This window comes from Aquila chrysaetos, chromosome Z, assembly GCF_900496995.4.
Source record: "Aquila chrysaetos chrysaetos chromosome Z, bAquChr1.4, whole genome shotgun sequence".
NCBI classification, from domain to species: Eukaryota; Metazoa; Chordata; class Aves; order Accipitriformes; family Accipitridae; genus Aquila; species Aquila chrysaetos.
In genome coordinates this window covers 84,752,901-84,777,233 of record NC_044030.1, presented here as the reverse complement: position 1 = coordinate 84,777,233, position 24,333 = coordinate 84,752,901, and the positions used below count along the sequence as shown (strand labels likewise).

Genomic DNA, 24,333 nt, shown 5'->3' with positions numbered 1-24,333 from the left:
TGTTGTCATTTTCCTAGCAGCAGTTGCTTCCCAGGTTTTGTGGGACCTTAGAAAATGATTGGGTTTAGTTCTACTAAATACTATTTGCATTTTGTTGTCATGGTTGCATGTGGTTTGGAAATACTGTGTTCTTGCATGGACAGTGTTGGAAATACTGTGTTCTTGTATGGATTGTGTTGGAGCCCCTAGCTGGTGAATATCAGGTATTTTGGAAACCGTGGTGGATCCCCTTATGCTGGAGCTTCTCGGTCGGCTTAGACCAGCCTCTGAAGCTTGACCTTGAGTAAATGCCTTCCATAGTCATTTACTTTTTCTAAGCCAGTTGGGGTGAAAAGCATTTTACTTGATTTGATTTGTCATTTTGCCATCTTAGGAAATTACTGGAGAAGGAAACTTGTCAGCCCTTTGCTTTCCAGGGTGGAATTCAGCACTTGAATTAGACGGGAGGTTCCCAAGAATGGAGTTTGGAAAAGCCGGGACGCCAGGATGAAATGCCAGAGAGGAGGAATATCTACAGTCCTGTTCTCTGGAACTGAACACCTTCTGCAGTTGTGATACTGAATCCCACTCTCAGAAAAATGCCAAAGTCCGCATCTCTCCTGCACTTAGGTGTCTCTCCATCCTTTTGCGTCCAGATGGCTGCTCGTTCTTTCCTTTTAAAGCACAGGAGCCTTACTTGCAGAATAGCTTAGTAGTCGTAGCATCCCCCTAGGAAGCGAAACACCTTTAGGTCATATCTCCGTAATATCCAGACTTTAGGTTCGGCAAGCGGAGTCAACATCTGTCCTTCCTACTGAAGTTTTGCCATGCTGCCAACAGAGATCCTCTCTAAAAAGAGAGAATGTACTTCACTGTTCATTCAGTGAAGGAGTTACTCTGCTAAAACTGTTTGCCAGTTAACTCCTCATGCCACTATTAATATCACACAGGGATATGCAGTACAAGAATTAAATAAACTAAAAGATTTCCCAATTGTAAAATCCTCAGTAAACAGGTAAAATGGGCACAGGCCTATGAGAGTGAAGCATCACCAAGAATCAGTAAAGCACTGAGGGAATTTAGGCCAATGTCTAGAAATTTTTGATTGATTTGGGAGCCTGACTTTGTAGGGAGATAGAAGATAAAGTATTTCAGTGTGAAGTGTTTTAGGATTGAAATTTGAAAGGTAGCAAGTGCATGGATGGAAGAAGAGATGAAGGTGAAGATATGGCCGAGTGATGAGTTGTGGATTAGCTGTAGGTTGGCTGAATAATAAACATGGTACGGTGAAGTCGCTTGAGAAGTACCAATAAAGGAATTGTACCTTCACTCAGATATATCCATGTCCTCAGAAACAGCTTTGTATTTTCTTGATCAGTGGCTACGGAAGTCGAACCCTGGGGCAAACAGGTCTTTGGAGGATCGAAGCAGTTGGGCTTGGTACCTTGGCAGGAGTTGTTCGGCTTGTTTTCCCTTGGAGCGAAGTGCTCCCAGGCTGTTTTCTCGGGGACAGGACACACCACCACGGGATTTCCTCTAGTGTAGCCTTGTCGCAGGCTGTCCTGGAGGTTTGCGTCATGATACGGGCTGAAAGCGTTGTGTTTCTCTCGGGAAATGTTGCATTACCCCATGGGCTGGCTTGACAAAATGATGGGACATTGCTGAAAATCTGCTTTTTCAGCTTATTCGGTTATTTGGGAAGGCAACGATAGTGAGCGTCAGGATGGTATTTTTATTTAGTACAGTATCTGGCAACAAACTTTGCTCCCGGTGTGACAGCTCTACTTTCATTTCTAAGCAGTGATCAGAGATGCCAGGGTTAGTTTTTGAGGTTATATTCACCATAAGCCCTGCAATTTTTCACTTAATACCTACTTTCCCACAATTCAGCATTATGGCCAAGAGTTATCTGGGTTTGAAATAGAACAGCAAAAGAGTATATGCCAGTAAAATAGATGAAGATAAGATTTCTGTCACCAAAGGCTTGGCTTGGAAGTTCATTTGCGCATTAAATATAAGAGCAGGTTTCGTGTGCGCTTCCTTCTTTCCCCTCTGCTCTTCCAATCCTTTGGCAGAGCGAGTTTATTTTGTTGAAGGTTTTATTTTCTGCTGAAAATGCAGGAAATTCAGACAGCTTTCTTGGAAGCTCCCCAAAGCTAATACAAACAAGATACATATGCTTCTCTTAAAGTTACTAAAAATAAAGTAAATTATTTGAAACTATTTAACTGTAGAAATTCCCCTGTAAAGAGGAAAGGGAAGTTTACATCATTATAATTGTGGATGCTGTTAAATTGTGTTATCAAGGTGAAATTCCCTGGAGTGCCAATTTGTCTGTTCCATACAAAAGAGTACATCACCCTGGAGTTTATAATAGCTGCGTTAGAGGCAGGCAAGGAAGAGCTAACTACTGAATGTCCAAAAACATCATTTGAAGTATTCCTTGGCATGTATAAAGCTAGCTGAAAAAAATGTAGCGGAAAATGAACTGAAGCTGTCCGTTCATCTAGACTTTTTGTGGATGTGGCTGATGGATCTGGAACAGTTTACCAAATTTTTCCTCCTTGTTTCTCCCTGGTAAAAAGAGGAATGGCAGGAGCTGTGTGTTTGGGGTTAATTTGGCATTCTTAGTCTTTTTGATAAGTGTTACGTATATGGTGCGTGCATCCTTTTGTTTTCCATTGTTGACAAAATGCCTTTAAAGTCATATCTGCGTCATGAAGGAAGTAGTTGTTTAGGATTACAAGTTTTTTGTGGTTTATGTTTGCAAATTATATTTTGGGGGGGAATCTCACTGAAAATATTACACGTGAAGAATTATACTGAGGCACCGTGGGTAAGGGCTCAGAGTGAAGAAAAGCCATAATTAAGGTTGCCCGCGCAACCTTCACCCTCCCCTTCCCTCTCTCTATTCCCTCATCCATACGGTAGCCTTCAGCCTCAGATGTGAGGACGGGTGGTCCCCCCCGCATGGATGCAGCAACGCGGACGTGACGCGGTGGTACGCAGAGTCCCGTACCCGCCGCTTGCTGCACCTTCCTCTGACTCTTCCTCCACGCTACCTGGCTGGGAGAGGAGGACTGAACTTGCAAAGAGAGGCAAAGGGAGCAAATGACCTTGAGGGGGCAGTCAGAGCTAGCTGGGAAAGTGGAAAGTCAGAGATGGGTTTGCTGCTTTGAGTTCTGGAGTTGTTAGGACGGAAACTATTAAAGCATCTCGAGCTAAAGCTCCTTTAAGTAGCTTCTTTACAGCTTTTGCGTGCTGTATGCGCCCCTCGCTCTGCTGGAGAGGGGCCTGCAGTGTCAGTAATTGTAAACTAAAGCCACCGAGCTTCAACATAAAGAAACTTGCACTTTTGAAAATTCAAATGTCAAGGCATCCTATTACCTGCAGCAAGATACCACTCGCTAAAAGCCATTCATTGTCATAAGCAATAAGTTCAGAATTGTGTTTGGACATGTTTCTTTGTCAGCCTGCATTTCCATCGTGTATTTCTTTTGCTATTATAGGTGACATTTCCACTTTATTTCATCAGGTTTCTTTGGATTAAGACTTCACTACAGTGTGCCTTTCCTGGTTTGTTTTTTTTTTACCCTATTTACATTGTGCAGTTGTAGCATATTGCATTACCCATCCCTGCTCGGGTTTTGTTTTTTTAGGCAGATAAGCTTCTTCCTGCTCAGATTGTGCTAACTGTATAACTGCCTTTTTGATAGCAGTCGTCGTCATGCCATTTCAACAGGCAGAAACCCCTAGCAGTTATTTAGCTGAAAGTATCACTTGGCTGGAAAATTGCTGCCATGTGAATGCATGATGAGAGGTGGGGGTTTTTAGTAGGCAGTAGTGTCCTGGACGTATACATGTATTGTCGTATGCTGCATAGCATCATTCATATGGATCTTGCCGTGAAGGAAAAGTTGCTCTGTTAGATCTCTGATTTTTAAAAAAGTTGCAAAGTAGACGTGGTTAGGCTTACAATTACTTGTTGCTTTGGATTGTGGATTACTATACATCCAGGTAAAAACGGGATGAAAAAAAAAAATTGTTGCATTTAAGTGAATTTGAGCTCGCAATAAATAAATATTTAATCATATTATAATACATCGTGTGGACACGATATGAGACTTAAGTTTGTGCAGTAGTGTTTTTTAGAGTCATAGAATAGAATCACAGAACAGTTTGGCTTGGAAGGGACCTTTACAGGTCACCTCGTCCAACCCCCCTGCCATGAGCAGGGACATCTTCCACTAGATCAGGTTGCTCAGAGCCCCGTCCAACCTGACCTGGAATGTTCCCAGGGATGGGACATCTACCACCTCTCTGGAAAACCTGTGCCAGTGTCTCACCACCCTCATTGTAAAACATTTCTTCCTTCTGTCTAGTCTGAATCTCCCCTCTTTTATTTTAAAACCATTACCCCTTGTCCTATCGCTTCAGGCCCTACTAAAAAGTCTGTCCCCATCTTTCTTCTAAGCCCCCTTTAAGTATTGAAAGGCTAAATTTTTAGCCTAAAGAAAACTGTAATTATTTCATTCCTCACCCTGAAATCAAGACTTCAATATTTCCTTGATTTCAGCTGTACTGTCACTGCTGGTAACTGGTGGCTGGCAATTGAACAGTTAATCCAGCTCAGGTTGCATGGCCCTGATGGGATGCTGTAGCTGAGTGTCCAGCAGATCTTAGCCGTCTTTCTGGGTAAATGGTCAAAAATGCAAAATGTCATGAAGAAATCTAGCACCATCCAGCTGGCATCCGTGTATGAAATACCCCGGGTACCATGCCGAGACGGGGCAGCGCTCGGCTTATAGCCCGTCCCAGGACCGAGGGTCAGAAGATGAGCCAGGCTCAAGCGAGCGGCTTCTCTGCGGCTCAGAGCCAAAGCGGGGACAGGAGCGCTCGAATCGCGTGATGACACCTCTCGTGCGGCCGCCAAAGGATGGCTGAGGTGGGCTGCTGAGATCGCAGGCTGCAGTCGCAGAGAAAATGGCTTCAGCGAGGCTACGAGAAATCTTAAAAAAAGTGTTTCTTTCTCCGAAACTTAATACAAGGCTTATTGCATCATGAAAGGCAGCCTCGTGTCCACCCTTGCGTAGAAGTGTCTCTTCGTAACATCGCAAGTGACTGAAATTCTGATTGTCCAACAACTGTTATTTTCCATATAAACTAGAAAGCAGAAAACGGAATAATTTTGTCTCGCTTTTTATTAGACAGTACAAGCCATGAGGGGTAGTTAAGCAAAGTTAACCTGAAAGACACATGGACATGCCTCCCTTTTTCTCCTAAAAATTACTAACATTTAGAGGCTGGAGATTTGCATTAATTCCTAATAGAACTTTTAAAATCAGTTCTCTATTATTATAAAAATTAAAATCAATGTAATGTCAAATTAAATTAAAAGGATAAGCACTCAGAATGTTCCAGTGTAGGAAACAGAAGATGGGTACCATAAATTAAGCAGGTTTTTGGTGACGCTGAGGTCTTGCATCCTCTGCTTGACAGTGATTCGACTGCTTTATTTTTTTGGGTGGGTAACCATGCCTGTAAGGAACCAAACTGTGAGCGTCTGCCCAGGGTTTGGCTTTTAGGCTGTTTCACTTCTCTGATATTTTATAAGCCATATACCTTCAACTGTTTTTACACATCAGTGTCTTTCCAGCAGTAAGTATTGAATTCTCTGGAAGCCTTTGCCCTGGAGGATATCATGCTAATTATTAATTATATTGCAGTAAGGAAAGCAACAGTATTGCAGGATGGTCAGAGATGAGAACATCCAGCTCTGCCCGTAGTTTGCCTTGGCTTTGCACATTTGTGTGTTCCTTGTTAGTGTTTATCAAACTCAAATTATTTTTCTCCAGATAATGTTCTCATTCTCGTGCTCGTCCTGTTTTCCTCTGCATCGTCTCAGCTTGTTTCCATTCTCTTTTCTCTGGCATTATCACTTGTTTGTTCCTTTTTCTTTTAACAAAAGAGACCCAGCCTACCCAGACTGTACCTGGATCTCCTGTAGCTGTCGCTGCTGGTTTGTTCCTTGTGCAACTAGAACATGACCAAGCATCTGGCTTTTTGCGTTAAAAATGAAAATCTTTGCAAAAAACTACCACATTTAATTCCTATCCTGAGAAGGAACCAGGAGGTGGTTACCTAGGATTGCCCACAGTAATGTTAGTGTTGTGCCTACATTCCCATCCCTTTTGTAGGCACGATTTCAGTCTAGGGAAGTTGGTACCAAGCTTTAGCTTCCGCATTTCTTTTAATGACGGGTATAATTATTTCTATGGGCATAAACAAAAAAAAAAGGCGGGGGAGGACTGGTACTCATCAGTATCAACAGAGGCAGCTGAGCCCTGTTTTTTAAAGGAATACTGTAATAATTTTGAATGTGAATGCCACATTGAATTTGCCAATTGTAAGCAATAGGAAAATGCCATTACTTCTAACTCCTCTCTCGTTTAAATGTACTGTTCAATAGATTGAAACTTGTCTACCTGTCCCCCCAAAATCAATATCTGTCTTTTCTTTTCATATAACAGCTAATTCAGTTTAAAAGATAGTCTTACAAGGTTGCTGCAGATGATGTGGTAGTCCTTGTCTTGGCCATACACGTTCAGCATTTCAGCTGTGTTCAGCTGGTCTGAAAGTTAATACGCAGGGTGATAAACTTCTCTTCAACTGCAAAATGTTTTTGTAACCTTATTTATATCTGTCATGACGCCATGTCTAGATGCAGAGGGGCTGAAGCTTGATACCGGTGATACAGAGCAACAAAAGCACACAGCATTTTATCAGCTCTTACAGCATTTCTCCATTGTCTCATCCAAATGCTGTCCTTGGCTTTCTGCTTGTTTTTTCCTGTTTTGAAAACTTTTAAGCCTTTACAAATGCTTTAATTGCTAATTATAGGAGCGTACAGCTCTCCAGATAACATATATGCAATACTAGGATTCAGTCCCACTTCTCTGTCTTTTATGGAGCTCGTTCCTCTTATAAATGATTTTTTTGGTGTAGTCGGTTATGGGTAAAAATCTTCACTGCAGCTCCTGGTTTTCTTCATTTGGGTCCCAGATTCTTCACCTGGAACACTGTAGCTGAAAAACAGATGGCTGGTTCTGTCCATCAGCTTCTAAAAACTTTAAATATGATTATTGAGCAATAACCTCTGGTAACTTCTAATTGTTTGAAGCTGACCAATAGCAGAGTCTGCCTTTTCTTGAAATAACATGTTTGGAGATGGTTAGCAATGCTTTCTGTTTAAACTAGCTGTATGCCCAGGTTTTAAGGTGAACATATTTCATTAAAAAGCATTTAGTTTTCGAAAAGCAATTGTGTGACTTGTTACCTTTCTGGTAACTGGATAGAACTCGCTTGATCCTGAATCATAATGTTTCTGCAAAAGCAATGCATTCTGTATTTTAGGATAGTGTCTCAGTCACCAGGTCATCCTGCTGCACTGGGGACAGAATTATGCCGATGCTCAGGGCTTTTTAAAAGCCACCATAATATACCATATTCTGAATTAAATCCAAGTTGATAGGCACGTACCACTCCACAGATGAGTTAGCCAGGTCTGGCTTTTTCTTCAGATTCCAGCTGAAGCAATTATTTCAGGTTTTGTCTAGTATTTTGCATTACACACATTTCATAGCATCTAACTGGGATGCTATTTTATAGGAAATACAGACGGAGGAGCCACCTGTGTTTTGAATGCAAGGATTGTTTCTGTCACAGAAGAATGCGATCCCATTGACAGACTAAGTAGCTGCGGTGCTCAGCTTTGTAAGGGTTTCTGCCAACATTGTGAGCTACGCTACAACGGTTATTCAGGTGGCTGAGACAAAGCTATTAAAAAAAAAAAGAGGAGGAGAGCCTCACATTCAGAAAAAAAATCTGTAACCTCCACCGTCAGTCAGGCATCATTGATAAAGAAGAAAATTTCATTGTAGTGTTTGCACCAAATATTGTTCTTCAAACAAGAATTTCAAAAGGCTTTCATCCCTTAAATCTCCTTTGTACATGCAGAAGACAAGCGGTGGGGATAACCGAATTAGAGGGGTGCTGCTGTGTTTCAGCAGCAGTGTGAGGATGGGCACTCCCTTCTCCACGGTCCTCAGCACCACGGAAGAGATGAAGGAGCAGGTTAGAGGAATGATGCTGCCTTCTGCAGGGCCATATCGACGCTTGCAGGAAGAAACGTATCTTTGCTTCCCACTGAAAGTAGTCAGAGCAAAGCGGTAGCAAAGAATTTTGCTCTTTATATGAGTCTAACTAGGGTAAAGACAAATTCCCGTATTCTGTTCTGCTTTGGTAAGAGCATATATCTGACAAGTGACGATTCCTACAACGCTACCTTATAGTAGAAAATAACTCAGCTATGTACGGATTGACTGAAAGTCCAACAAAATGCTGTTGCGAATACAGCCTCGTTACGAAGTATTTAAGTGCCTTATGATAACTCGGAAAACGACTGCTTTGTAGGCAGTTGGCAAAAGGAAATGCCAGTGGTTTCAGTGTTCATACTAAACTGAAAAACTCAAGCCGGTTTGGTATGATTCACGTTCTTGCCAGACCTGTAAAGTCTCACAGTCCAACGTTTGATGTGGTGGAGAGACCTAACGATACGAACAAAGTAGATTTGCCTTTTTTACCCTACCCCAAGGGAGGACAGACAGCTCTCCGGTCTCAACAATCATATCGGGCATATCCTGATGTGCAGCCCGAGGAGAGAAATCCAGAAGGCTAGCAGGGGTTCGCATGCTAGCTTAGAAAGTTTGAGTTTCAAAATCATCAGGAATGGTTTGTCAAAGGCAAGGTGAAAAGCTCTACAAGTTTATCTTGAGCATTAAGGCTTAGTGCACTACAAAAGGAGATTTCTTTTTTCATTTATTACAAGTATCCTTCGTTGCCAAAAAAATATGAAAAAAAAAAAAAAGGCAAGGGACAAAGTCTGGAGAACGGTGGCAAATGTTCAAGGTGGAATGGGTTTTGATCCCAGTCAGTTTTCCTTCTCCTGTCTTTGCTTTTCTCTTTCACCAGCCACTTTTTGTCTGATTTTTTTTTCTTTCTTTTTCTCCCTATCCCTCCTCCCCAAGCAGGGGCTCAACAGAAAATATATGAAATTAAATGTATGCTGAAGTGCTTTTACTTAGCATAGGAAGGGTTGAAAAGACCTAAGTTCACTTAACCCTTAGTGAATTTGGCTGATTACAATATGTTAATGCTTTTTGGCATGAGAAGATGGCTCCTGTTGAGAGAATCAAGCTATGAGGTTGAATACTAGAGTGCAATGCATTTCGGTTAAAATTTTGGTTATTACAGGAGAAAACAGATCTCTTTCCAGATACAGGCATGCCAGATTTGCTCACCATTGAGACGTTAACCAGCTAATAGCTCCATTAGTAATAATTACCTGTGCTCTGTCTTTATTACCTAATATATTTTACAACGGAAAAGGGCACACTAACCTTTTATTCCTTTCTTAAAGGCACAAGACCTGAATGTGATCGAGGAGGTAATCCGAATGATGTTGGAGATCATCAACTCCTGCCTGACAAATTCTCTTCATCACAACCCAAACTTGGTGTATGCGCTGCTTTACAAGCGGGATCTGTTTGAGCAGTTTCGAACTCACCCTTCCTTCCAGGACATAATGCAAAATATAGATCTGGTGAGTGATACATTATTTAAAGGATGCTTACATGTTGTTATTTGATCTTTTTATCCTTTTGAGAGGTAGAAAATATTCATCATCTCTATCAGTTTCTTTCAGAAAGTATTAAAATGTTGAATTTCTCTCCCTTATTTTCTGGGCCTCCACTGTGACTTATTCTGGGCAACCTCTTTAACTCGTCAGAGCCGGGGGGGATTTGGGATGCATCTGGTAAGGAATTCCCAACCTGTGGCACATCTTTCACTCCCCTAAGGAAGGACTGCATCAGCTTCTCTTAACTGCCCCTTGTTAGAAGTCAGTCTTTCAGGGGAGAAAAAGCAGATTTTCATCATCAACCAGTCTTTTTCTTTTCTCTTACTCCCATCACCAGCCTATTAATGATGACAGGGAATTTTTTTAAAGTAGCTAAGAGCAGGCATTCAGCTGCCTTATTCCCTGGGTTGTGTCTGAATGTGTGTTGCTTTCACCTGCAAAGTGTCTCTCCACAGCAATCTTTTTGGTTAAGTAAACATTTTAGAAGAAAACAAAAGGGAATAGCTGTGGATCAGAACCTGTTACCAGTGTGGCTTTCCATGGAATATGACTTTGGAAAACTGTTGTTAATTAATCGCTGCTGCATCTGATAGTGGCTTTCAGGTTCATACTGAGAACCCGAGTAATGATTCCTGCTAGAAAATAACAGATTTTAAGTGCAAGAAATATTTCTCTGTTGTCTAGTCAGTATTTGCAGAGCTGAGCAATGCTTGAAGTCACGCTATGACCACTGGATGCTGAATACTGGAAGGGGAGGCTGAACAGGACGCTAAATTTCTTGCTGCAGTGAATAGCACATTTATTCAGTGTGAATAAAAATCTGCTGAGGTTCTGGCTTGATCTGCTTTTATTTTAAAATATTACAGGAGATTGACAGATTTCTGATGATCCATAAAGGAAAGTAATTTTAAATGCCAAACTGAAATGCTGCTCTGTGCCTATCCCTTCCTCTTCTGTTCTCACTTCATATTTTCTGGTCATGCAAGAGCTTGGAGAGCAGAGGATTCAGAGCTCAAAACTCTCCCAACTTTTGGCAGCTGCAGACTACATCCAGCCTGATACTGCCTGGATGATTAGGACAAGATGTCTTCAAGTTGTGTAAAGAGAGGATATGGTGCAGTGAAGATAACCATGTTCTTCATTCCCAACTGAGATAGGGACCTTTTCTGGTTACTTGTCCAGATCCAGGGAAACTAGCGGTGGCCAGATCCTTCTACATGACAGCCCTGTGCCTCCCACAGATAGCAGCACATCCTTTCCTTTGTAACACTTAAATGTAGGTTTTCCTCAACAATTTAAACAATTCCTCCCCAAAACTATTTAATATTGGGTTACAGCATAATGCCAGTTACATTCAGTAACTATTTAAAGCTTTCCAAGGGAGCATGCTGAATTTTTAAATAGCTCCTTTGTTAGAGAAGCGAGGATGTCAAAAAAAGATTTATTTTTTTCTTTCTAAATGTACCTGTCACCAGCTGGCAAGTGGTGAGAGCTGTCAGGCTTGCAGATCTGAATAAAAGATTAGATTCAGCTGACTCCTCTTCTACCCTGTCACATCCTCCAGCTAATACACGGTATCAGCAGCAGCGCTACCATCCCAGACAGAACCAGCCTTTGTTCTGGTTCTTGTTCTGACCAGCCAAAATGTTTTAACTGGTCTTGCTATCCCTTGAAAAAGTGGAAAATCATGTTAGTTTTACTATACACGTCGGGGGAGCTTGTCTGGGACCATGTTGGGCAGTATCTGAGAAGAACCAAAATGAGTTTCTGGCTCCCAAACTTTGCTCAGGCTTTTCTCTGCAGCAATGGAGGTGGGAGCTCCATCCTCACAGCCGCATGGGACATTGTGAATGTCTGAAGTGTAGATGTGCTCAAAAAGGTGTCAGAAAATCATGGGGGGAAAAAATCTTTAAAGATTTGACTCAGTAAATTCCTAAGCTGTATGTTGCTGGAAGCTGGGAGGATATATTAATGGGGAAGGATCTCCCTATTCTTGACCTATTCTTATATTCTTATTTAAGCATCCATCCCAGCCTGCTCTCGGAGACAGAATAGTGAGCTGCCCACGCTTTTCATGTGGCCAAGGCTGGTTATTCAGAGGAGGATGAATCCACCAACTTCCCATGTATCGGGGAGCTATGTTGGGTTTCAGGCTGCTGTGCTCAATGTAATTTGGTGGCCCAAAGCATGTAAATTGTAGGTGTAAATGGTAAATGTTGCAGCTTTTGGTAATGGAAGGGTGGGGAAGAGCAGTTAGCTTTCTGAAGCCCCCAAAGCACATCCGCAGGGGCTGTGCTACATCCTGACTCCCTCCATTGGTACTTTTTGAGGTCATTACACAGCAAAGTACGTTTGGATTATGTCCACCCACACTACAGTGGAAGCATGAGTGTAATTTCCATCATTAGATGCCACTAGAAGTCCACATGAGCAGAAGGTGCGTGTTATGCTCTGGGTCACTCCTGACATCCCTCTGTGCTTCAGCAAAATCCTCCTTACATTGGGTGTAAGATTCTCTGATCCTAATCTGTAGTCCAGATTGGTATTTCATATAGAAATACTAACAGACAGCATGGTAATGTTCTATATTGAAGAAATCTGACCAAAAATACAGAATATGTGCAATCTGTAATGAGTTTTGGACACCAGAACAGTTGCCAGGTTGCCTTGTCAAGTATGTATAAAATGGATATGACATATCTTGACTTTAATACTTACTGTTTTTACTCTGTTGCACATAATGTTCTCATAAACCAAATAAGGAAGCACGGAAGAAGTGAAAATGCTAAAAGTTGGATGCAAAATTAGTTGGAAAATGCACTGAGAAGGTAGAAATGAGTAGTTGATGGTGCAAGTAAAAAGAGGCATCTGCTGCAGTCCTGTGTGGGTATGCAAAGGGAGAATAGCCCAGAGATGTTCTCTAAGCCTACTCGTGCTAGCAACATCTTAGCTGGATTACTCATAGAAACATAGAGTCATTTAGGTTGGAAAGGACCTTTAAGACCATCAAGTCAACCGTTAACCCAACACTGCCACATCCACCACTAAACCATGTCCCTGAGCACCACGTCTACACGTCTTTTAAATACCGCCAGGGACGGGGACTCCTCCACTTCCCTGGGCAGCCTGGTCCAATGCTTGGCAACCCTTTCAGTGAAGAAATGTTTCCCAATATCCCATCTAAACCTCCCCTGGCACAACTTGAGGCCGTTTACTATTGTCCTATTGCTTGTTATTTGGGAGCAGAGACCGACCCCAACCTCCCTTCAGGTAGTTGCAGAGAGCGATCAGGTCTCCCCTCAGCCTCCTTTTCTCCAGACTAAACAACCCCAGTTCCCTCAGCTGCTCCTCATAAGACTTGTGCTCCAGACCCTTCACCAGCTTCGTTGCCCTTCTCTGGACACGCTCCAGCACCTCAAGGTCTGTCTTGTAGTGAGGGGCCCAAAACTGAACGCATTATTGGAGGTGCAGCCTCACCAGCACCGAGTACAGGGGGACGATCACTGCCCTGCTCCTGCTGGCCACACCATTTCTGACACCAGCCAGGATGCCGTTGGCCGCCTTGGCCACCTGGGCACACTGCTGGCTCATGTTCAGCTGGCACCACGGAATAAATTCTAGGGAGAAAGAAGAGCTGTAGAAAACAGGACCTCTAAGGACGAACAGAACGGGTGCTGATTAGCCAAAGGAAGGCTTAAGGTGACATGATAATTTTCAAATAAAACGCTGCTGTGAAGGGAAAGGGAATAATCTTTTTCACATATTTGTGGATTCACAGGTCATAAGGAAAGACTTTCTAATGTTAATAATAACGAAGCACTGTGGTAGGTTTCCAGGGACTTCAGCATTGGAGACCTCTGGATAGCAGGCGTTTGACAGGGTGACGCTGGGGCAGAGGACAGAGCAGAACGTGTCTGTAGGCACACGTGAATATGGGGATGGCTCTGTAGCTCCACCAGCTGCTCAGACCAGAGCGGCAATTGCCCAGGTTAACTGCGATACAGACTTGGTCACAGTAATTATGGACTTTGCCTCAGGATTTGGACCGTTCAGTTTACGCTAGAGATGACATGTGACCTCTGTGTGCTTCACCGTTGAGGCAAAAATTAGTGAGTGTTCAAGGGTCATCAGTGTATACAACGCTTTTTTATTGAAAACTACTTATTTGTCTCTGGGTTTTTATAAATAAGCTAAAAATCACCATTGCCAGCTGATTGGGAACATATGGGAACAGTTAATGCTGTACGGAAGAAACTGAAATGCAAATACCTTCTGTTTCCTATTAATTTACTTTTCATTTTAGAAAGTCATCTTAATAGGATATTGTGCATCTTGTTTAGCTAAATGGGATAGTCTTCCTCTGGATGGTGAACAAAGAGGAATGCTATGGTTCCCGTTCTGGCCTCCTGCAGAAATGTTTCAGCTGTGAACTATCTATATGCTCCGTTTCAGAGGTGGTCTATAATTTGGTCAGCAACCTCAGATGTGTCAGGAATTTGGTAGATACTCTTTGCTAGTAATTCCTAAAGATGAGTTTGGTTCATGGCCATCATGAGAACGCATTGGCTTTTATTACTTTCATATTTCCTATGAGCTAGTGATAGATATCATGTGGTTGAACAGGCTTAACTAGGAGCTGCTAGAATTTTGTTTGCAAAATAGTCTGATAGAAATCAGGAGGTCGGGAGCAATGGTTTAGTGATGCAAAGGATTGAATTGATGCAATTTCCTACTAGGAATTTAATTCTCCAAAGACATTTCCCTGCTAGATATTTTAAAATCAGTTGAGTTGACTTGGCTCTGGCATAGCAACTCCTATTTCAAGACCTGCAGGACTTGCAGTGAACATGAGAACTGATCTTTCGTGGTTTTCCTTAAAATGCCCGTAGAAGAACCTTGATCCTGCTGATTACTAGAGCCTGGCTAAATACTTTAAGTGATTTTTTTTTTTTTCTTCTTTCTTTTTTTTCTCCCCACTCCTACCCACTCTCTTTGCTAGGAGTGGGGAGATGAGAAGAGCAGAGTACCTTGAAAAGTTCGTGTGTCTCTTAACATGCTTCTAGTTTCAAGGTGAATCTGAAAAACTTCAGTACTTCAAGTTTGCTGATAAACCTTTTGTGTTTCTCCTGCTATTGAATCACCTGAAAGCCGTTTCGTCCCTTCTTAAATCAGTGAGTGTTGGCTTTGCCTCACTTTTCTCCAGGACAGAAGGTATGACTATCGGCTACTGAACATAGCTGTGATTTATGTCTTCCTAAGGAAGCTACCTAGCTGAAACGCTAATCCTATGGTACTTTACCACAAGAGGTTTGTTTTCTCCTTTTCTTCTCCTTTCAGCGTGCCATCAATACAGCATGTTACTCTCCCAGGGGTGAACACGGCTGGAAATGTAAAATAGCCAGTGTCAAAATGCACGTCTTTCTTTTTTCATCGCCTTCCAAAGGAAAAAAAAAAAAGACAAAAAAGGAATCAGAACTTTTTCATTTGGTGCCAAGTTACTTTTTTTCTCTTTTGCAGAGTTAACCTTGACAGTTGCGGGCAGAGGAGGCAGCAGCAAATCGTACTGTTATTTTTAGCTGGAGGAGAAAGCGAGGAGCTGTAGTGTTAGTTAGGCAGCAGCACTGCCTGGGAATGGGCTGGGGCATCACACCACTTCAGCATCCATGAAAGAATCCAAGTGAAGAAAACATCTTGTCCTTGATAGCTCTGCTGCTTGGTGCATGCTATAGTAAATAGAAATATTTCTTTACTTCAGCCTTTCAGCCCTATGGAAACAATAGATGGGTGAAATAAGACATTGTGGTTATTTCCTCATAATCTTAAAAAAAAAGCTCCAAAACTACAATGTCTCTTTTAAATCATTGTAGCTTTCTTGTAGCACTTTTTATCTCTGGAAATACTTTGTAAATTTGTTGTTTAGAAAACAAAAGGACTAAAGATGAGTCTCTCGGGGAAAATTGACCTCTTAAATGGAAAAGCTTTATGACAACCAATTTTGGAAATCACTATAGAAAACAGTTTTTGTTTAGAGATCTTGATTATATTAATGGTATATTAATACAAAGCCTGGAAATCCCTGAGCTGATGGTGACCAAGCCATGTCGCTGCTTGCCCATCACGCCACATGGTTGGGTAGCTTGCACAACCAGAATTAGGCTCTCTGCACAGGGCAAGGCGCTGTAGATACACCGTTTTATCTGGACGCTGATAAGATATTCCTGATGAGGGGTTGTCTAATCCAGGATTAGACGTGCCTTTTAATCTCTGTTAATATGGAAGCCAGATTGGAGAGAGAGCTTTTTAAAACGGGTTATGTTCCTTGCATGGAGAGGGCCTTTCAGCGCACAGCATGACTTGGATACAAGTAATGCATGGCGACTCATTAAGTTTCTTGTTATTCTTCTTCGTAAGCAGTCTTTGCAGTTATTTTCTGTTTTCTTAGACCAGTTGCCCCAATAATTAATGAGGACAATAATTTTCAGAATATCAAAAAATGGACACCATCTCTCAGCCTAGTTCGTTTGCCCTGAGATCTGTTTTTTTCTATACATTACAGTAATATGTTCAGCACTGGGTTTTAAAGCATGTGCTAAAACTTGAAACTCATTTAATACTATCCACCCAGTTTGCTTTCTCTGGTTCATTTTTCTTTTTAAGTGGACAAGGAGTTGAAATCTGTTAATTTTCATGATTATTTTAAACGCAGGTCTGTTACTTCTGTGTGGAAGATAATTAAAGCTCTTTCAAAGGAAAAGACTACTCTTCCTTAATATTACGTTAAGCTTTTGTATTTTTATATTTGGGCAGATTACTAGGTAAAGCGTTAGACCTTCTGCTACAGGAGAGATGGGAGCTTGGGCAGTAAGGATGTAATGCTTTTTGGTTTTATTACTGATCTAATGGGAGTAAGCAAATGCCTCTTTTAGGATCTCTGTATAACTCATCTTTTTTTTTTTTTTTCCTCCTTCCCCCCCACCATTTTCTCTTATTTCATTTGGGGTACTCATTGGGTACCTGAGTATCTCCTTGGGGTACTGTGCTATCAGGGTTAGAAAGAGAATTACTCCAATTCCTTGTTGTCTGCAGCAGTAAGGCAAATAACGCTTAGAGATAAGTATTATTGAAGTAGATATTTTGAATTTCAGTCGTCAACTGCATAACAAAAATAGCCATTCGAAGTTCTGTGAAATGCTGACGTAGCCTGAAAATATTGGAAGCTTATCTTGCTTTTGTTCTTTGTGAAATGTAACTCAACCAAGGTTAGTACCTTTACCACAAAAACATAAAAGTCTTTTTTGAAAACATGTTAAGATTGGAGGCTTTGACTTTCCAAAATAGGAATCACCAGAATTCAGGTTGTATCTGTGAGTTTCATTCAGTTTTTTATGCATATGTATTATGATACTATTTTATCCTTTTGATTAAAAGCCGAATATTAAATTTTGCTTTTGTTGTGGTTTAGCAGAACTTGAGCTAACAAGGCAGCACTAGTGGGATGGATTCTCTGCATGAGCCTGCCCTGGGCGAGGATAGGTTTCACCAGTGATTACTGACATCAGAGGAGTGTTGAAATGCAGGAAGATGTTTTTTTCTTTCGAAGTTTGTGGGCAACTTTCTCATTCCTCTATGAGCTGTGTATCCTCTACCAGCAATTTGTCCCAGACCCTATGCCAAAACCATGTCAGCCTTACTCCAAGGTCCTCACGCTCTTTGCGCAAGCTGTTTCTTGCAATTTTCCTCTGTAATTTCTGGTTCCTCCCTCCAGCTCCTTTGCTTATGAACTCAGCACATCTTCCTACTCCTGTTTTTTTCAAGGATCAGAGATCACAGTGCTACACTGGGTCCTTATCTGTAAGAATGTAAAACCTACCTGCAGCATCGGCCAGAGGCAGTGAAATTCTCCCTTCTATTCAACTGTGGAGATAATCGTAAGGACAGTGCAGAAGGTTAAACCTGAATTTTCTCTTGACTGATTTCCATACTTCTGTTGTTTAAAACAGAACAACAAAAAAAGCCCCACCAAAACCCCACAACCCCAAAAAGCTGCTTCCAGCAAGTGTCATCTGTGTCTATCTCACTTACTTGGCGCTTCCGTTTCTAGAAAAAACTACTCTGCAATCCAGCAAACCTACCTGCTCGAAACAAGGGCTAGGGTTTCGGGGATCACAAGAGAGGAACAACAAATTTGAATCTCACAGTAATCAAGCCATCAGCTGTCTTTGTTTTATTAACAGCAGCTGAGCTGGGAGGCATAATTAGGGTAATGGTTTCTGGCTCCAGCTGTGTCTCACTACAGAACAAAGAGAGCTCAGCAGAGATTTTGTAGTATAATACACTTTTCCCCCCTTCTACTCGGGAGACTTAACAAAGATTACTCGATGTGCTGGAGGCTGTGACTCCGATACAAGTGGACATTAGTACTTTTCAGAGGAGAGCGTGTCCAAAGCCTACGAGATGTTGGGGAACCTACCAGCAGCACGTGCAGCGAGCGAAAGCTGTGCACGGCTCCAGCCAAGGGGTAGCTCGGTGTTCACGCGTGCGTGGGCTCTACCACGTGGCTCTGACCATCTTCTGGTACTTTCAAAGGACTCTAAGTAGGTGTTGAAATTTTGCCCTGTACCCTTTTTGCGTTGTTTTGAGTTTCGGATCCTCTGCGTGACTGATGAGTTCCTCTGGGATAAGGGATGGGGTTTGCAAAGTGTGCTCTTTTGGGATGAAAGGAGCTATAGAAATGGAGGTTTTCTGATGTCCCACATGGAGAACTGCCGGTGGGATGTCTGCTTCTGGTGTGACCTACTGAGCTTGGAGAGGGATGAAAGTTAAAGCCTGACCTAACTGTGTTGTAGCTAACAAGGACCAGCTGGGTCACAGAAAAGGGGGTGGGGAGGGAAATATGGTGAAAATCAGCTTGGCCTCACCAGGGAGATGCATGGAGGGATGAGAGCATTGAGTGGGAATGTGCAGGTCCTTGGGCCTGGAATCTGTGATGGGGAAGGTACGTGGGGCACTTCAGGTGGTTAATTTGGGGAGAAGAGGAGCTTTCTGGGGATTGTATTTTTTTTTTTTGCTCCCCTCCAATTGCTGTGGCTTTGAATGCTACAAAAGCCCCAGGAAGTCATGTAGACTCTTGTGGTTGTAGTGAGATATTTAATAGTTATCTTAAAGCCTTGTGTCCAGGAGTTTTCGAAACTATAAGGATTTTACTTTAATGCTTGAAAATGAAAGTAGATTTCTAGCCCAAACTATAACGAGTAGACTGGAAGGCCTCAAAAATCCTGATGTGCAGAAGTACTGAGAGATAGAAATATAAGCATATGTCAGTACACAGGACTTGAAAATGTAAATTTATTAAGCTGTATCTGTTAAATTTTAAAATCATCTATCTGTTAAAAATGGCTGCAGGAGGATACTGATAATTGTGCTAATTTGACATTAACAAAGTCTCCCTGGCTGTGACACAAGCGATAACATGATTATTCTTTAAGAAGTACAGATACATTGATCCAGGGAAAGAAGATGACAACTTTGTGTGTAAATTGATACAAAGATCTCTCCTTTTCTATTTATTTATGTGCTCTGATTTTTCATTCCAGGTGATCAGCTTTTTCAGCTCCCGATTAGAGCAAGCTGGAGCTGAGCTGTCAGTGGAGCGAGTTCTGGAAATCATCAAGCAAGGAGCTGTTGCGTTGCCCAAAGACAGGCTAAGAGTAAGTGCTCAAGACCTCCTCAATTAAAGTGTACTGTTCCAATCAATTACATACATCCCCTTTATATCTGTAAGGTCAAAACATCATTTCTCCTATCAATAGCGGCTGATAAGGGATTACATTGTGGATTGCCATATTTGTACATTTTAATTTAAATTCCTAATTTGTGCTAAAAGTTTGGGTGAGTTTTCTTGATTAGTTATTAGATTGAAGCGTGTGGAGGAATTAAAATTTGCTGAGGCTAAGGTTTTCTTCACCAGATGCAGTCCCACTTCTCCATCTGTTGTTTAGTTAAGCTGTAACCAAACTTCGATCATTCTTTTCTTTTGTTAACTTATTCTTCTTTCTCTGGTGTTCTGCACCTCCATCTGGGTCTACGTAAAATGCTACAAAGCTATGTTTCTGGGGCTTTAGTTCAGAATTAACCACCCTAGTGAAAATCAGTTCAGGACCTGTAAGCCTGGTCAACGTGATCACGAGCTTTCTGTGTAATCCTGAGCAGACCCCTCCGTTCCCTTCTGAGAGTCTCTCAAATCTTGTGAGGGATTTACCAACTTGACAGGTTTTGTGAGGCTAAAATCCATTAATGGCTGTGTGATGTTTAAATACTGCTATAATGAAATCTGTGTAAGTAGGTAAGTAAGTAATTTGAGTTACGTGTGGTTTTTCAGCACAGGACAAATTCTGCTTCTCCATTTTGCCAAGTGTATTTTAAACACTGTCTGCTTTCTGCAGAACCATTTTTGTTACTACTGTATGATAAAAGAGCGAGAGCGTCTTCTCAAGACCCATTTCTTTTGTGGTAACTTTAGGAAAATATCATCTGATAAGGCACACTGAGTACACATGGCCATTGGTGGCGGCTGGTAATTTATTTATACCCTGATAATTTTAAAACACTCAGTGGGAATTGTCTAGCTGGCTGCATATACTAATGTCTTTCCTGCAGTTCCCTGTGTCCCTGAGGTGGCACGTATTTAGTCACTCAGACTGAATTACTTCGGGAGAGATTGGTCTAGAGCCTGAGTCCTGAGCCGCAGTACAGGAATAGCCTAAGTAACAGCAGAGGAGTTGTTGGATCCAAATCCAGCCCTTCAGGTTGTGTCCTTGCTACGCTGTGAATACAGAGAAACACTGGACCTTTTGCTTTTTCTATGACAGCATATACTTACAGGCAGATATTTAAAAGCTCTTGCGTCAAGAGGCTACAGTGATTCCTTCTTGACATAGAGCCATCGCTAAATAAATTTTCTGCTTACAAAAAAATGAAGGTTTTATCAGTTACTTATTGTGCCACATGACTTACATGTTGGGCCACAATTTCAAGAAGTTTCTGGAGTGAAATCCCATCAAGTTTACGTTTTGTATATTAATTATATAAGGCGTTCAAAATGACATGTTTATATTGCCTCTTAAATCAACAGATCAAAATTTTTTGACAAGTGCTAGGCTCTGTAAGTCCTCACCCAGCAGTCTAGTACTGCCAATTTTAAGGATGCTTATAGTGTGACTTAAAGCACTTACCTTTCCTCTGAAGGACTTGAGTTTGGGGGCAGGATTACCAAGTGAACACAGACAGTTTAGCACATAGTTCTTCTACGCTGCCCGCTTATACTTACTGGGTTTTGTCATTTTTTTTTCAAAATCCTTTTGCTGAGCAGCAGTTTGGCCAGAGCAGGTTACTCCTGCAAGGAGAAAAGTTGGTGACGCTGACCTTGGTTATCTGTAATGTCATGCATTAATTTGTAAATGCAAATAACATCCTTTCTTTGCACAGACAGTAATGAGCGGCACACGATTCCCTCTTATAGAAATGACCTTGTGAGCCTTCACGCTCTCTGTCCTTGTACCTCTCTCCTAGGAGCCTCACAATTCCTCAGGCCTTCCCGCTTCAGTCTCTGAGGTTTTCAGGGGAAGCTATTCTAGAGCTCGACAAAATCATATTAAGATCAGACTAAAGATATAGTTACGCAACAACTCTGGCAACTCTGAGGAATTTCAGCAGCTAAATAAAGGAGAAAGCTTTAATCCACATGTCTTTAATGACACTCTCTGGGCATGTCTGGATGGGTGGGAGCAACCCTACCCACGGTCGCCTTGCCTGCACAATAGGCTTCGTGGCTGTTCGCGTCGCTAAGCTCACATCTGCGAGCTGGAAGCTGTCTAGCTGCACAGACCAGCTAATGTTGCCTGCCGAAAGGACAGTTTTCTAACGCAGGCTGGTTTGGGCACAGCCAGTTCGGAGAGGTGGCTTCTGGATAGGAGTTGGCTTGTGCCTGGCCAGCTTGGACGGTGCGTAGAGGAATTAGGGGTCTGTTGCATCTGGGTTGACATGACCTCCACGTACTTGGAACGTGCAAAGCTGTGGAGTTTAATCCTCAGAATTTATAGATCGGCTTTGCAGTTAATTGCTGATTAATTTTCAAGCCATCCTTGCCTTTTGCCGTAGCATACTGAAGTGCTCTAAAGTAGAAGAGACCTTGCGGAGACATGACTCCTACCTCCTAGAAATTACCATCTTCAGCTGAAGCACTCTGAGGGAGGCGGGTGAAACACAAAGATGTTTTGATTTGGAAAACTGAGGAGTGAAGCTGCGCTTTTACTCACTTGCTTCCCTGCAGCTCAGACAATGGTGGTTTTTTTTCTTATGTATAAGTACCTGATGTATGCACAGATAAATATAGTGAATGTTTTCAAGTTGCTTATCTTGGCCTTTGTCGAGGAAGTGAGCATTCAAGAGGTGTTACATGTATTCAGATCTTGAGTCTGTTGCTTAGACCATAGTTCAAACATGAATAAACGTCAACTAAAAATAACAGCACTTAGAGCCACGATCCTGATCTGCATAATGGAGCTTATCAGTTTTGTAGCACACCCTGGTACTCCTGCTCCTTTTCAGTGTGGGAAGCAACATGGGATGCAAAGTGAATGCATATATAGATAGAGATAGATAGATAGATATATATATATATATTTGTGTGTGTGTTAGGAAAGATAGCCTGCATTTTCTTAGCAAATAATTATTGGCAAATGGGAGATCTAACTCATATTTTCCTTCCAGTCCTGGAGCAATCTGACTGGAGACAAACAATATAATTAACATTATTTTAAGTGTATGCTTTTAGCCATGTACTGTGGAAGGCAGGGAAAGTCCAAGCTGAGTAATTAGCCTTTTAGAAGACTTCTGCATAAACAGAGAGATAAAGGGCAGGTGCTGAAATCAAGAGCTGGTTATTTCTCCTCCAGTCTGTGGGAGGAGATAAATGAAGTTAATATGCCCAGGATGGAGGCAGAAGCCATGGCGTGGAGATAGAGCTGTCTCCTTCGCAGACGAGCAGCCCACAACCCAGGCTCCCTGTTTTATTGCAGAAGCTTATTAAAGGCAATTTAGAGATCATAGTGATAGGTGAAAATTGGCCTCATTTTTTCTTTATTTTTATTTTTTTAAAGTTCTCAGGCTGCCTTTCTTCCCTTTGCTGAAGTAGCTGTACTTTCAGGATTAGGAGCGTGAGAGAAGTGGGACTGTGTCTGGAGTCTGCGAGTTATCGCAGGATTTCAAGGGGAGTTAGCAAGCAGATAACTGCTCTTTTACAATAAGTGGGAAAACTTGTTTTGAATGCCAGCTAGTGACTGGAAGCTGACATTTGGGTTCATGGAATGATCACACCTGGGAGGCCACATTTAATGCTTTAGAAAAGAAAAGTTCCCATTAGCTAAGCCACTTAAGGCAGAGATTTCATTTTCATGAACATACTCTGAGCTGCTTTTATTTTTCTCCTATTCCTTTGCTCCCTGTGTCAATGAGCATTTTGTGATCAGTGTGCATTCTGTCGTATGTTCTTCATGTGCTATGCAGACATGCCATTATGCCATCACCTCGCACCTTTTTGGTATGGTACAAAATTTAATATTTGTTGAAGTGTGTTCTAGTTCGATGGGCATTAAAATTTCACAGAATATGTAAAAGGAGCAGAGGTAAAAGCCTTCGGTCTCTTGACAGAACAAGTTTCGCTTTAGGTGTTAAAAGCAATTCTTGTAGGTTTCCCCTTCTATTAAGGATGTACTTCCAATTCCTTCAACTTCCATCTGTTTCATTGGAGAAAGCCCCTAATCACCAAGGCATCAGAGCGCAGGGGAAAAGACTAAATTTTCATCGGAGTGGTGGTAGCTGGACCAGAACAGCTTTGTGTCCCTGGCACGTCGCCCCACTCCTGGGGAAGCAGCCCCGACGTCAAAAGTTCAGCTACCAAAAATGTCATAAAAATTATACAGTAGTTGACTGAGGCGGTGGTGAATTCAATGGGGGACGTCAACTCCGGGAAGAAGGTATAGCCATAAAAGAAAGTGCCTGTGAAGTCCCCAAAATTGAGGGAGTCTAAACAGTCTCTTGGTTTAGCTACTGAGCTCTCTGTGCAATGGTTGCCCTGCTTCTGGAGATGCTCCTCCTAGGGAGGAGACATCGTCTGTTCAACGCTCATTTGTACCGTCACACCATGCGGAGGGGCAGGGCAAGGGTAGCACTCGGTGCCCCGGATTGCAAAGGAAATTGGTAACGTTTTATATGCATGCATCCTACCTAACATGATGTTGATCCCAAGAGACCATCCATTGCTCCATCTTCTATTACAAGCGCTCCTGATGATGTTTTTTTTTCCCAGAGTCCTGATGTCCTTAGTCCTTGGTGGTTGTTACTTGGCCACGGCAAGATGCTGGCTTCAGAGTCCAGCCCGGTGGTCTTTAATGATCTAAATTAAACCCTGGGGCAGATCTGTAATTCCTAAGCTATGTACAGCTTTCTTGCATTTGTTTTGCTGCTGTAACAGTACCTCACTACCATGGGTTTTAGGTAGAAGACTGCGCAAATTAACTCTGTATGACACTGTGAAGAGGTAGAGGCAGAGGAGTCATGGAGACCAGCAACCTCTTTACAGAGCTCTAGGGCGTAGCAGT

General features: G+C 42.1%; 1 protein-coding gene across 6 annotated transcripts in view; it reads left to right on the top strand.

Annotated features, from left to right (window-relative positions):
• DYM (dymeclin) overlaps nt 1-24,333 on the top strand; it is a 221,993-nt gene that overhangs the window by 170,368 nt on the left and 27,292 nt on the right. For all 6 annotated transcript variants that reach the window (XM_030004289.2, XM_030004292.1, XM_030004288.2 and 3 more), the window contains 2 exons: nt 9,458-9,640; nt 19,270-19,383. In XM_030004289.2, the coding sequence (XP_029860149.1) occupies nt 9,458-9,640; nt 19,270-19,383 (297 nt within the window). The remainder of the gene's footprint in view (nt 1-9,457; nt 9,641-19,269; nt 19,384-24,333) is intronic.